At 46.3% G+C, this 13,580-nt stretch overlaps 1 protein-coding gene across 4 annotated transcripts in view; it reads left to right on the top strand.

Moving 5' to 3' along the window:
* DNAH10 (dynein axonemal heavy chain 10) overlaps window positions 1–13,580 on the top strand; it is a 131,851-nt gene that overhangs the window by 74,213 nt on the left and 44,058 nt on the right. For all 4 annotated transcript variants that reach the window (XM_038574799.1, XM_038574797.1, XM_038574796.1 and 1 more), the window contains 8 exons: window positions 1,015–1,137; window positions 2,395–2,529; window positions 2,837–3,053; window positions 6,317–6,436; window positions 7,626–7,771; window positions 9,979–10,131; window positions 11,297–11,557; window positions 13,283–13,455. In XM_038574799.1, coding sequence (XP_038430727.1) covers window positions 1,015–1,137; window positions 2,395–2,529; window positions 2,837–3,053; window positions 6,317–6,436; window positions 7,626–7,771; window positions 9,979–10,131; window positions 11,297–11,557; window positions 13,283–13,455 — 1,328 coding nt within the window. The remainder of the gene's footprint in view (window positions 1–1,014; window positions 1,138–2,394; window positions 2,530–2,836; window positions 3,054–6,316; window positions 6,437–7,625; window positions 7,772–9,978; window positions 10,132–11,296; window positions 11,558–13,282; window positions 13,456–13,580) is intronic.

The following is a 13,580-nucleotide window of genomic DNA, read 5'->3' as shown; positions in this document are numbered from 1 at the left end:
TGACTAAAGAAAACCCAAACAGTGCAGAAGAGTTTTTATGATGACCACAACTCAGTATTCCCCCTACTCCTCTTATCCCTCTTTACTGAATTCCAGAGGTAACTATTTTTCACTCTTGAGTTATTCTTCTGATTATTATCCTGGTGTCTGTAAACAACACACTTAGCATGCTATTCCTTCCTATCAAGTTTACACAGTATCTATGCTATAACTGCTATGAAAGTGAGAGTTCATCTCATACCACTAGTTCACTCCCCTCCTCAGAATAATATATTGCTAAATCAGTTGAATCAGTAAAACCGTATTTGCATTATTATGAATATGGAAATATTTACTGTAGGGCCAGCTAGTATACTGCTATTATGTTTACTTTCTTTTAGAGCCTTTTTTTCTTTTTGGCCTGAAGTTTGTAGTTGCCTTCTTTTTTCTTTCACACTATTTGCCTTGAACTTTTCTTTGTTTTTTTCAAACTTTTTATCGTATCCTCTGAACTTGTTTCACAGAAGTGGCCATGAGATTTGCTTTCACTTTGGCTTGATGTCAATGCTGTTTCTAACTTGGCCTGCAAACTTTGTTGATGCATGGGTATTTGTGCATATCATTATGTTATTGGCTGACTGAACTGTCTTTTCTTTTCATAGGGAGATGGATGTGTTAATATTGTTGGTTTAGATGCATACATACTCCAGAACAATGTTTATTTCTTGGTGTTGGAATTTTGAATAAGTTATTTTCTCCCCTAGAGTTTTCTATTTTTGTCAAATATTCTAAATCATATTAATTTTCACATTAATTTATAGTAAAAGAAAACTTTAAAAGGTACTATATCAGAAATGTATTATCTTTCCATAATAAACCTGTGTTCAATCAGAAGCCTCATGAAGGCTGTTAATCTAGGAATGACTTGGATTTTATGCAGTTATAAAAATTTGCACAAAGCAAAGGCTTTTAAACACGTAGTCCAGTTGTCTGTAGCCATAGACATGACTGATTTTTTTTTTTTTATTTCTCCAGGTTGGTGATTTACAGTATGCCTCTCCTGCAACTGTGTCTCGATGTGGAATGGTGTATGTGGATCCTAAAAACTTGAAATATCAACCATTCTGGAAAAAATGGGTTAATGAAATACAAAACAAGGTGAAAATTATTTCTAAAATGAACTTAAAAGTTATTAGTACTTGTGGCTAGTTGGATAAACATAATCCAAAGGGTTGTTTGTAGTTAAAGCCATGACCTTGACCTTGATCTACCTATGATCTTAAGTACTTAATGTTATCAATAAATTGGATGAAAACATGGAAGACACATTTGCTAGATTTCTAGAAAATTCCATAACTCGTAGGATAGGTAATGATTTCGATAGTTTAGATCAGAATTTCTTCTGTAAAGAGATAGAGAGTAAACATTTTAAGCTTTGTGGGCCATATGGTTTCTTTTGTAACTACTCAACTATGCCATTGTGGCAGTAAAGCAGCCACTGTATGTGATTGGACATATCTATGTACCAATAAAACTTTACCAAAAAAAAAAATCTGGTGATGGGTCAGATTTGGCTTGCGGGTTGTTGTTGGCAACTCCTGGTCCAGGCAAGCCCAGCTACTGAGAGATTTGTCTTTAGAGGGGCTCAGCTTTTGCTTAATTGGATGAATGCTGTGTGTGAAGGACTTAGCTTGTCATGTAATTGAGTTCTGATGGTTTTAGTTGATCTCAAACCATGTCATGTGTCACATGGCTGCTAAAGTATGTATTGTCATAACAAAAAGGCTTCATTAAAAAGTGCAGAGATAGGTATGATAGTCATGTGAAAGCTGTGGCTTGACCACACCCAGGATACCATGACCACATTCTCAAAGTGACACAAGTGGTTTGGGCGTATCACCAGAAGGACCACGAGGCTGATGGTAAATTGGAAATTGGGACATAATTATCCCAGAGAAGAGAAGACCAAGGGAAACATGATAGGACCTTTGGAGCCATTGTTGTAAGAGAGAGAGAGCTGTCTAAGGCCCACCCAATCTCTGGTGGTCCTCAATGCCTTGATAGGGATAGAGGCCTTCCATGGCTTTGGACTCTTTGCAAGATGACTGTGACCATGTAACTTGACCTCAAAGATAATCAGCCCCATTTCTGTCAAATGGGACCTGCTATCCTCCCTCCCTCCCGGGTGGTAGGGTAGACTCTATGGCAGTGAAATAAAATGCTTCATGACAAAAGTGCCCTGTAGAGGACCAATCTCTACAAATATATGACACTGTTATCAGGGTTTATTTGCCTGCCAGATTTATTCATCAGAAGACCTTACTCATCCCTTTTTTTGTCAAGGTAAGCTTTCCACTAACTTCTATTTAAATAAAGGAATCCTTGAAAATGCATTGGAATTCTGCTCTTTTATAGGCAGAGCATGGCAATTTGGAGACTCTCTTTGAGAAATATGTGCCCTATCTCATGGATATGATAGTGGAAGGGATAGTGGATGGAAGACAAGGCGAGAAGCTGAAGACAGTTGTCCCTCAGACAGATCTAAATATGGTGAGAAATTATCTCTGTCAGCAATGAGAAAGTCTTCCTTAAAGGTGGACCCACAGTCCAAGGGAAACAGAGATGCCAGAGGGATAAGTTGTAACATTGTAGGTTACTGACAATAAAGACACAGCACTTCCCGTAATGACCCTGTGCAGGACAAGATGACAGGCTCCATCTGACTGAACCAATATGGTGGGTTTGTAAGCTTCCATCACTCTGGGACCTGCTATCCCAAGATGTATGACCAGAACTGACCCTGGGCTGGCAGGGGAGTGGAATATATGGGCTCATCAGAGATTTTCCTGTGCACTAGGTAACCCAGTTAACCAAGATGTTGGATGCACTACTAGAAGGAGAAATAGAAGATCCTGACCTTTTGGAGTGCTATTTCTTAGAGGCTCTGTACTGTTCTTTGGGTGCTTCTCTGCTCGAGGATGGAAGGATTAAATTTGATGAATGTATTAAACGCCTTGCTTCTTTGCCTTCTGCTGATACGGAAGGGGAATGGGCCAACCCTGGGGAATTGCCAGGTAAGAACTGAGTGTCACCTGCTTTTCCCACTCAGAGTGCTTTTGCGGAGGATTTTAGAAGACGTGATCTTGCTTTTCCACGTGTATGCCTGTGTGGGTTTTCCAGCTCCTTTGTTTCTGTAGACAATGGGCAGTGCCCCTGGTGTGTCCTCAGAAGTTCCAGTGTGTGAACTGCTGTAGCAGAAGCCCCAGTGGCTTTTCATGTTGAGTCTAAACCATTATCCCCCTGAGACTTAGGCATTTGATTTCTTCCCTCTGTTTAAGTTTTTATATTTTTTCACACGATTCCTTTGATAGCTCAGTTGGTAGAGCACAGGAATATAAAATTTTTCACACTGTGCATGATTTTGAGTTTCTTCTCCACCTATTTTTTTAAACCACCTCTCTAAATTTCCACAATTTAATTCACCTGCAGTATTCCTGAGTATTTGCACAGTAGGCGATCAAGTGTGGATCTGTGGTCATTCTTAGGAGATCATCATATTAAGGTTTTAAGTTTGTGTGTGAAAAAACGCATGCTCCAAGAGCTATATTCAGTGAAAATGTGCCTTTTTTCAAGAACTCAATGTAACAGCAGGATCTGTCTTTGTTTCCTGATGATGTTTGAATATGACTTGGCGAGTAGACATCTTTCTAAGTCATATTCTATCATCATTACCTGGGGTGTTCTTTTCAGAGTGCAAAGTAAAATGGCCTCAGGTCTTTCTAATGGAGCATGTTGAGCAAGTAAAAGATGTTTTACAAGTCCCTGCTCTTTTGGGTGGCAGTTGGCTTATGCTTTTCCAGCGCGGCATGCCTCCTTTGGGTGAGTGCTTCCCAGCTGTGCATGCCATGCTGGCTTTGTTTGGCTGTCATCAGTGACCCCCCCCCACCTCGGGGCCCCTGGTGTGCTCTAGTTCTGGGGACTCGAATGGCTCAGTAAACATCTTATTTCCAGATGCCTTCTGCACTCAACTCCAGCAATGGGTCCCTTGACCTCAGGTTAGCTCTGAACACCCAGTGCTGTTTTATGTCAGCATCATCAATGTGCTGCTGGTCAGCCTCTGTGACTCTGGCTGTACCTGTTTGTACTGGCCTTGTGGGGACCACCACCCACCTCTCTTCCTGTCTCCTCTGTAACCGGACCCTGTGCTCCTTGCTTTCCTTTGCTGTTGGCTTGTCACTTCACCCTCTCTTGCTCCAACCCGCGGCCCCCTTGCCCTGTTGTCCTTTGTTAAATGCCTGTGAGGGGCTCTGAGTCTGTCTTCTGCGCCTGTCTGGGGCTGAGTGACACTGAGAAAACCACGAATTCAGACCGCGACTTCGTGAATACAGATATGGAAGAGAGAAAGAGGAATGAGCGAGGCAGTGTTGTGTGAGAGGTGCTGCCTCACCAGGCTGTGTCCCTTGGATGTTTATGTGTCCAGCTGTATTTTTAATGAGCTACTGGCTCCTCACAGGCAGCGTATCATTTTCCTCCCAAGACCTCCACCCGACCCTCTGCAGAAGATCCTTCTTGATTCAACAGGAAGAATAGAAGGCATCATACAGGGTTTTCCTGCCCACAGACGGGCCCGCCCGTTGCTCAGGTGCCCACTTCCTTGCTGGGCTCCTCTTGGGCGGGCTCTCCTGTCTCTCCCCTGCTGACCCCATACCAGCAGCTTTTGGACCTGCTTGGGTGAAATCTTCTCAATTTTGTCTCCTTCCAGAGGTGTCTCTCTGCCTCTTTCCTTTTAAGGCCACACATCCTTGAAAGGTTGGCTGCCAGCTGTGTCCTCACATCCCACCCACTCCTCAGCCTGCAGCCACGCACAGGCTCCCTGCCCAACAGCTGGAAGGTGCCTCCAGCAAGCACACCCCCTGGCCTCCCCGCCGGAACCCACAGGCCTTCTTGTCCTCACTGTCCTGGCCTTGCCCAGCGTCCAATGCGGCTGACCACTCCCTGTCCTCCTGAAATGTTCTTCCTCTGCCCCGTGGCTGCTCCTGCCCCATCCCCTCCTCTGCCCCTTCCTCACATCTTCGAGCCTCCTTTTGTGCTTTGAGTCCTCGTAGAGCCTAGGCCACCTGCTCACAGCTCCTGCCTGCCTGTATCCTTCCCTTCTGCTCCTTCTCCTGGTGCCCTAGCTCAGTTCTATTGAAATCTGTCTGTCTATCTATCCATCATCATCATCATCTCTATCAATCACCTGTCTGTCTGTCTCTCTGCCTTGCACATCAGTGACCTTGATACTTTCTCCTCCCAAACCTGACATTTCAGTCTGACGACCCCGCGCCCACCACTCTGGTGAGGTGCTCCTGTCACTTCTGCATCAGGCAAGGCAGAAGCCTCAGAACAGATCTCCCAGTCTCTCCTTACCTCCTCCTGCGCGTTTTCCTCTAGGGTCATACTGGTCCTTTGCACATGCAGATCTGGCCACATCTACCCCTGGAGGCTAATGTGGGTGACTCCCCAGTACCTGGAAGGTAGAGAGCCAGCACCTGAAATGGTCTGCCGGGCTCTTCATGCAACAGTCCCACAGCCCTTCAGGCTTTTCCTCATCTGCCTGCTCTGAGCACGACCCACTTACTCCCTCCTGTTCTTCCAGCCACCTGCCATGCTCTCTTCTCCCTCAGACAGAGTCTCCTGGAGGCCCCCACTTCTGGCTCGGGAATGCCCAGTCTTTCGGGTCTCAGATGAGATGACATTTCCTCTGGGAAGGCTTCCTCCCAGTGATAGCTGCAGAGGTTGGCATTGCTGAGGCCTGTGGGTGGCAGTCTGTCTGGGAGGAGGGGCATGAGGGAGCTTCCTTAGAGCTGAGTTTGTGTATCACCCCTGTGATTGGTGAGGGATGTGTGCATGGGCCACAGAGGGACATGTGTGCGGGGGAGGCCCAAGGTGCCCTCCCTGTGGCACCTGGTGCCTCTCAGACCTCTTCTCTGCCCCATCCTAGTTAGACGCCCTCATGGGGTGCCCAGTGCACCTGTTCTTGCCCTGTAGCAGATCGTAGCACCCCACATTGAAATTGCCTATTAATTTGCCCCCATCTTTCCTACCCTCCCTCTTCCTCCTCTCTGGCCCACCAACACCTGTAAGCCTAGGAACCACCTAGCATCTGCCTCCCCCTCATGTTCCCAGGGAAGGGACTCCATGCCTCTCTGTCCAGTGGGCAGGAGTGTTCATTCAAAGTACTCAGTTAAGTTGCTGTCCAGGGAACAAGTAGCATTAGTCCATCTCCATGTGCTGGAGCTAATTCTGTAGTTCCATGTCTATGACGAAAGTGAAGTTAGACCATTATTCCCTGCAGGTCACCTCCCAACCTTGTATGACTTTCATTTTGATTCCACACGGAAAAAATGGATACCGTGGAACAAACTGGTTCCTGAATATATTCACAGCCAGAAGAGTAAATTTATTGACATCCTGGGTAAGTGAGAACTGAACCTCTGTACTTGGTTTAACAGTGGAGGGTTCTCGTTCCATGAGGAAGTAAGACAGATCTGGTGGCCTCTGTGGCACCCTGAGTCCCACCCAGAGAGCTGCTTTGGAGAAACTGAAAAGAACAAGCCATGGGCCTTGCCAAGAAACTGGCATTCCTGATTCTGTTTCTGTGCTACTGGCTCTGAGCATCTGCAGATGTGTGTGACTCTTAGCTGCCACCTGACAGGTGGGGTGGTGGTAGAACGGGCTGCCCTGCCTCCCCTCACAGTCCCCTGGCAGCTGGCTGGCCAGGGGAAGGAACCAAGGAAGAGAGAAAGAGGAATGAGCGAGGCAGTATTGTGTGAGAGGTGCTGCCTCACAAGGCTGTGTCCCTTGGATGTTTATGTGTCCAACTATATTTTTAATGTACTCCTCTGGCTATTTAGAGAATAGTGGCACACGGCTGGTGTGGGTTCTGGTCGGATGAGATGTACTCATTTCTTCAGGAACCAGTCAGGATTAAAAACGACCAGTATAGGAGTGAGCTGGACCTGGCTTCGTGGTTTCATTCTCTCTTTAGAGGAAGTCGTCGGGCAGGAAACCAAACCCTGGAGGGATGTGGCTGATGTTAGCAATGGGGAAACGGAGTTTTTAATATCCTGACTATAAATCAGAATTGGATATTAAAAACAGTTTGGGTGCTCCAAATCTAGACTATGGCAGGGATTCCACAGCTGTAGAAATGTGTCAGACTCACCAGATTAGACCCTTAAAATGGGTGAGTTTCATGACATATAAGGTATACCTTGTAGAGCTATTAGAAATAACAGGAGGTGCCTCGGTGGCTCAGTTGGTTAAGCATCTGCCTTTGGCTCAAGTCGTGATCCCAGGGTCCTGGGGTTGAGCCCCATGTTGGGTTCCCTGCTCAGCGGGGAGTCTGCTTCTCCCTCTCCCTCTGCCCCTCCCCTCTGCTCTCTCTCTCAAATAAGTAAATAAAATAAAAAAAATAAAAATAATGGTTGTGGTAAGGAGGTTCTCCTAAGAAGACTGCACCCATCCATGCATTTTCAAGGCCATGTCTTGGGTTTTTGCTGATGCTTTTTATGAGATGTTTGGGATTCCGTGAAGCTCCAAGTTCCCACCTGCTCACCCTGTGGCATTTCTATGATGCTCCTGTGCTTTATCATGTTCCTTAGTTCATACGGTGGATACGACACGTACTACCTGGGTGCTGGAAGAAATGGTCAAGATCAGGCAACCTATTCTCTTGGTCGGTGAATCTGGCACCTCCAAGACAGCCACCACCCAGAACTTCCTCAAAAATCTGAATGAAGACATCACCGTAAGTTACTGTGCTTGTCCATTGCCTGCTGCTGCGTAGCAAACGGCTCCAAGGCATAGCAGCTCAGCACCACAGATGCTGCACACCTCCCCCTTCCCGCAGGCGGGGAATCCGTGAGTGGCTCAGCCGGGTGGCTCTAGCTTAGGCCCTCTGCGGAGCAGCTGGCCAGCAGTCGGCCGGAGCTGCGGGCGTCTGAAGGCCTGATGGGGGTCCCTTGCAGACGCCCACTGGTTTAGGCCCCCCACATTCTATCGAGGTGACTCACAGGGGTTTCTGGGTGACCCATGCAACGTGGCAGAAGTGAAGGCAGAGGATGTCTCAAGTCATCAAGGGTGGTGTTGCATCTTATTGACTCTCTGCCTCGGACATTCACTCTGGCGGATGCCAGCTGCCACGCAAGAGGTCACCCAGCAGCCCTGGGAGGGGTCAGTGCAGGGGGAGCCAAGAACTGCCACCTTGGGGGAGGTGTTAGAGGCTGGCTATCATGTTACTCATCTCTGGTTTGTGACTTTGAAAACTGGAAGGTTTTTCCTTCCTTCCTCCATCTCTGCGTTACATGTGGGAGCGTCTGACATGGGTCAGACGCTGGCTAGCCAGGTGCCATGGAGGCAGACAGCAGTGACCCTGCAGTCAGGTCTGGAGGGACTCGCAGTCAGTGGGGCAAACTTGAAAATGAACCCATGAAACATGACAGTGCAGAGTGAGCCAGGGCTCCAGATTAGGGGGGACCACGTCAGTGCTCCTCTCTGTACTCAGAGTTGCCCCACGCAGGCCACCTGCTCATCATTTCAACTGTCCTGGCCTAAAACAATTTTTATTTAGTATTTTAATAACTGAGAAAAGACTCATGTCTCCTCCAGGAAGCTTCCTGTTGTTCTCACGATATCCAGGTCATGTATACTTGACCCAAATCCACTCACTGGCCCAGCGCTAGTTTTTGTTAATATCCATTCATCATTTAAGTTTCCAGTTCCTGTTTTGGCCTTCTGGAACTTCCAAGGGGAGCGAAGTTTCCTGCGGCTTTCCTCCCTGGCTTTCATACTTAGCTTGTTGCCCGGAAACCACGTGGTCCTCTGAGGCAGGGAGTGGTCAGCCAAGCTTGGGCATAGGCATCACGTGAGGGATGTACACAGGACTGGGCCAGACTGCCTGCAAGTGGTTGAGCCCACTCACACGCTGGCGCGTGGAAACATGGTATATTTAGCTTTAAGGATGTCATCCCAGAGGATGCAGAGGGATGTTTACCACCAGACGGACCTGCAAGTTTGTGGGGTCAGGCAAACAACAGTGATGTTCAGAAACCCCCACTGTATGCCCTTCCACTGGGACTCAGCAGCTGGTGCTTATCCCCCCAACAGGCACATTTGAGCATATTCGCTATAATGAGATGCACATTCACCTTCGACATGTTGGGCTCCTGTGCAGCTGCACCAGTGAGCCCCTTAGAAGGCAGTGTTAGCCACGGTGCTGGTTCTTAAGGGTGGTCCCTAAGCCAGCAGTATTGCCTGAAAATTTGCTTATACTACTCTAGACCTATTGAATCGGAAACTCTGAGGATGGGGCCCTGGGACCTGTGTGGCACTAGACCTCCAGGTGACTCAGGGACACAATTATGTGCGAGAACCTCTGGCCAGTGAAGTCTCAGTAATGCGCTAAGAAGCGCAATTGGCCGGCCCTGGGACGTGCTTTCTGCACAGGGGCTGGGGGACCTCCCTCAACTTTCTCTCACGGGGTCAGTTCCACAGGTGCTCTCTCAGACCTACTTATTAAGATGCAGCAGGCATGGCAGTCACTTATGGTTAAATATTATTACCTTGTCATACTGAAAATACCTCTGTGGACTTCATCTCCTGTGATAAAATCACCCCATGACGTAATCCAAGCAGGTGTTATTAAAATTGTCTTACAGATGTGAAAAATGAGGCTCTAGAAGGTTAAACCTCATTCTGGAGGTTCCCCTAGCCAGAACTATGCAGAACTAAGAACACCCCTCCCTGTCCACAGGCGCCCAAGGCCCACACGCAGCAACTCACTGTTGCCTCATATAACCTGCCAAAGGTGAAGAATGAAGTACAGACACACAGTGGATTATAGAAAAGTTCAGATCCCAGTGAATTTGCAAAATTGATGGTAGCTCACGGTCCAGCATTTCCCGCTGGTACTGTGAAGAAACAACCGCCTTCTGGAATGATCCCTCTCTGTTCCAGATTGTGTTAATGGCCAATTTCTCCTCCCGCACCACCTCTATGGATATCCAAAGAAATTTGGAAGCAAATGTGGAAAAACGAACCAAAGACACATATGGCCCACCCATGGGGAAGCGCCTCCTGGTGTTCATGGATGACATGAATATGCCGAAGGTAGCGTCAGGGCTACAGAGTGGGGAGCGATGGGGCAAGGCTGTGTGCTTGTGTTTGTGTTGCTGCGTATGTGTATGGCATTCATGAGTGGGAGAACATGTGTCTTCATTCTGCATAACACCTGCAGGGTGCTGGCTATGGGGAGCCAGCTTAGGAGACAGTGTTACTGGAGTGTTCTTACACAGAGGGACTTTTCCCTACAGATTGTTCTCCTTGCTTTCTTGAAGGAGTAAGCAGGCAGCAGACAGCCTCCAAACTCTTTACAGCATGGGTTTGAGTAAGTGATTTCCCAATGAGCCTATAGCTTAGATGATAATATTGTTCTCAGTCCCATATACATGGGAAGCATAGGGTCTAGACACTTCTCCGGGGTTCCTCTGGAATTACCAATGAAGGGAAACTTTAGCATGCATGCGGAGTGTGTTTCTGGGGCTAGAGCCTGAGAGGTGTGAAGTTTTCTTTGTACTGAAATGTAAATTTATGTAATTCCTGCAGAACCATGTTTTTTTCCTCTGAAAACCTATCTTCCAAATAGACTGCAAAGCCAGGATCCACCCATCCATCCGTGCATGCACGCATCCATCTGTCTATCTAACCATTCATCCCTGTATCCACACACTCACTTATGCATCCATTTATGCATCTGTTCATCCATTCATGTATATATCTATCCATGCATGCACCCACACATCCTTCTATCCATCCATCTTTCCATGTGTCTTTCCATCCATCCATCCATCCATCCATCCATCCATCCATCCATTCCTCTATCCATCCATCCATTCCTCTATCCACACACTCATCCGATTGTGCATCTATTCCTATATATGCATGCACCCACACACCCTTTTATCCATCCATGCATCCATCCAATTAACATATATTTATTGAGCACCTCCTATGGGTCTGGTGCTGTGCAGTGATGAACAAAACATAGTAGTCCCTGCCCTTATGGAGCTTATAGTCCAGAGGGGGAAGATGGATTAAAAAAAATTACAAATGAATATATAGTGGCAAACCTTCAGAAACCCTATGGAATGAAAACCAGAGTGCTCAGAGAGAGGAAGAGGAAAGACGGGAATTAGTTTAAATGGTCAGGAAAGGCATCTCTGAGTTCTGCTTTATGATACTACCGTTATCTCTTTTCTTTAAAAACAAAATCAAGGTGGATGAATATGGCACACAGCAGCCAATCGCCTTGCTGAAACTGCTGTTGGAAAAAGGCTACTTGTATGACCGTGGGAAGGAGCTGAATTGTAAAAGCATTCGGGACCTCGGCTTTATTGCTGCCATGGGAAAAGCTGGAGGAGGCCGCAATGAAGTTGATCCGAGATTTATTTCACTGTTCAGTGTCTTCAATGTACCATTTCCTTCAGAGGAGTCTTTGCATTTAATTTATTCCTCCATCCTGAAAGGCCACACTTCGGTAACTTGCTTTTAATTACCAGTCTAACCTGGAGGACCTTGTGTTGAGGAGAAGTGTATGTATGGTTGACTTAGGCATGAGGCACAGCAGGCACAAGGCCCGCAGTACTTTTGGGGGTCCATGAATGTACTTTGACTTCTTTTAAAACCAGAAGAAAAAAAGAGAATATAATCTAGCCTGGATTATATTCATCTGTATACCAGTGCAGTCATAAAATATAAAGTCATATATTTTTATGGAGGATGGGGCCCAGAAGGCAAAAGTGTCTTGGGTGCACAGAAGTCATGATGTAGCCCTGAGTTACATGTGCCACATTGAATTGAGTCAGTGAATCAACTAGGGGACCAAGACCTGGAGTCAGGTCCCATTCTGCTCCCTGGGTAAGTCCCTTGAGCTCTCCTAGACCTGGTTCTCATCTGGAACAGGGATAATGATGGTGTCCACCTCACTGAGAGTCTGGGAAAATGAAAGGAGAAAAGGGCACATAAAATGTGTGGCACAGTGTCTAGCACACAGAAGATACTCATCAGATACTAGTTACCGCTCTCATTATGATTTAACTTGGCTACCCCTCCCCCCACAAATGGAACCCATTCACTTAAATGATGACCTTCTGGTCCTGCCATTTCCCTCCTATAATGAGATTTGTGCACACAAAGCCTTGAGGGGCAGGAGAGGTAAAGATGTGGGATGGTGAGGTGTGATCCATAGGAACTGTGGGCACCTGGCATGTTCATGCCCTATCATAAGCTATTCAGTGTCAAAACTGTGAGTCTACACTGGTCAAATCAAACTCAAACCAAGGACTGGTTTGGGTTTTGGTTTCACATCATGTTGACTTGTCAATGTGAAAATCTAGGGAAACAAAGCAAATCAGATGATGTTTCTTTGGCCTTCTTTTTTCTCTCAGAGAGAGAGAGAGAGTATTTGAATGGGGGTGGAAGGGGCAGAGGGAGAGGGAGAGAATCTTAAGCAGGTTCCATGCTCAGTGTGGAGTGTGACTTAGGGCTCAATTTCATGACCTTGAAATCATGACCTGAGCTGAAATCAAGAGTCAGATGCTCAACCAGCTGAGCCACCCAAGTGCCCCTTTTTATCTCTTCTTTAAAAATTATGGTACAATTCACATAGTGTAGCATTAGTTATTTTAACCAATTTAAAGTTTTGGCATTGAGTACGATTCCCAATGTTGTACAACCATTACCACTACCTAATTTCAAAATATTTTTGTTACCCCAAAAGCAATCACAATCTCCCATCCTTCAGCCCTTGGCAATTGCTAATTTGCATTCTACCTTTGTAGATTTCCCTCTTCTGGATATTTCAGACAAATGGAATCATACAGTATGTGGTCTTCTATGACTGGCTTCTTTCTTTAGCATCACATTTTCAAGATTCATCCATTGGTAGTGTGTGTGTCAGTACTTTGCTCTTTTTTTTTTTTTTAAAGATTTTATCTATTCATATGAGAGAGAGAGAGAGAGAGGCAGAGACACAGGCAGAGGGAGAAGCAGGCTCCACGCAGGGAGCCCGACATGGGACCCAATCCCAGGTCTCCAGGATCAGGTCCTGGGCTGAAGGAGGCGCTAAACCGCTGAGCCAACCAGGCTGCTCAGTACTTTGCTCTTTGATAGGGTCAAATAAACATGCCACTGTATGGATAGATGACATTGGTTTATCTGTTCATCCACTGATAGACATTTGGGTGTTCTTTTCATTTTTCAGGTGTTTCATGAAAGCATCATGGCTGTGAGTGACAAGCTGACCTTCTGCACATTGGCGCTTTACAAAACCATTGTGCAGGACCTGCATCCTACCCCATCTAAGTTCCACTACATCTTTAATCTTCGGGATCTCTCCAGAGTTTTTAATGGTCTTGTCCTCACTAATCCAGAACGGTGAGTTTGTTTTGTCTCACTAACATGTGGCCCATTGGTATCATGATGGTTTTTCCTATTCTTTTAAGACAGAGGACTTGTCAATTAATTTGATGAATCAGTGTATCAATGAATATACCCAATGT

Source organism: Canis lupus, chromosome 26, assembly GCF_011100685.1.
Source record: "Canis lupus familiaris isolate Mischka breed German Shepherd chromosome 26, alternate assembly UU_Cfam_GSD_1.0, whole genome shotgun sequence".
Classification (NCBI taxonomy): domain Eukaryota; kingdom Metazoa; phylum Chordata; class Mammalia; order Carnivora; family Canidae; genus Canis; species Canis lupus.
Note: the sequence above shows the minus strand (reverse complement) of the source record. Positions and strands in the feature narration are given on the sequence as shown.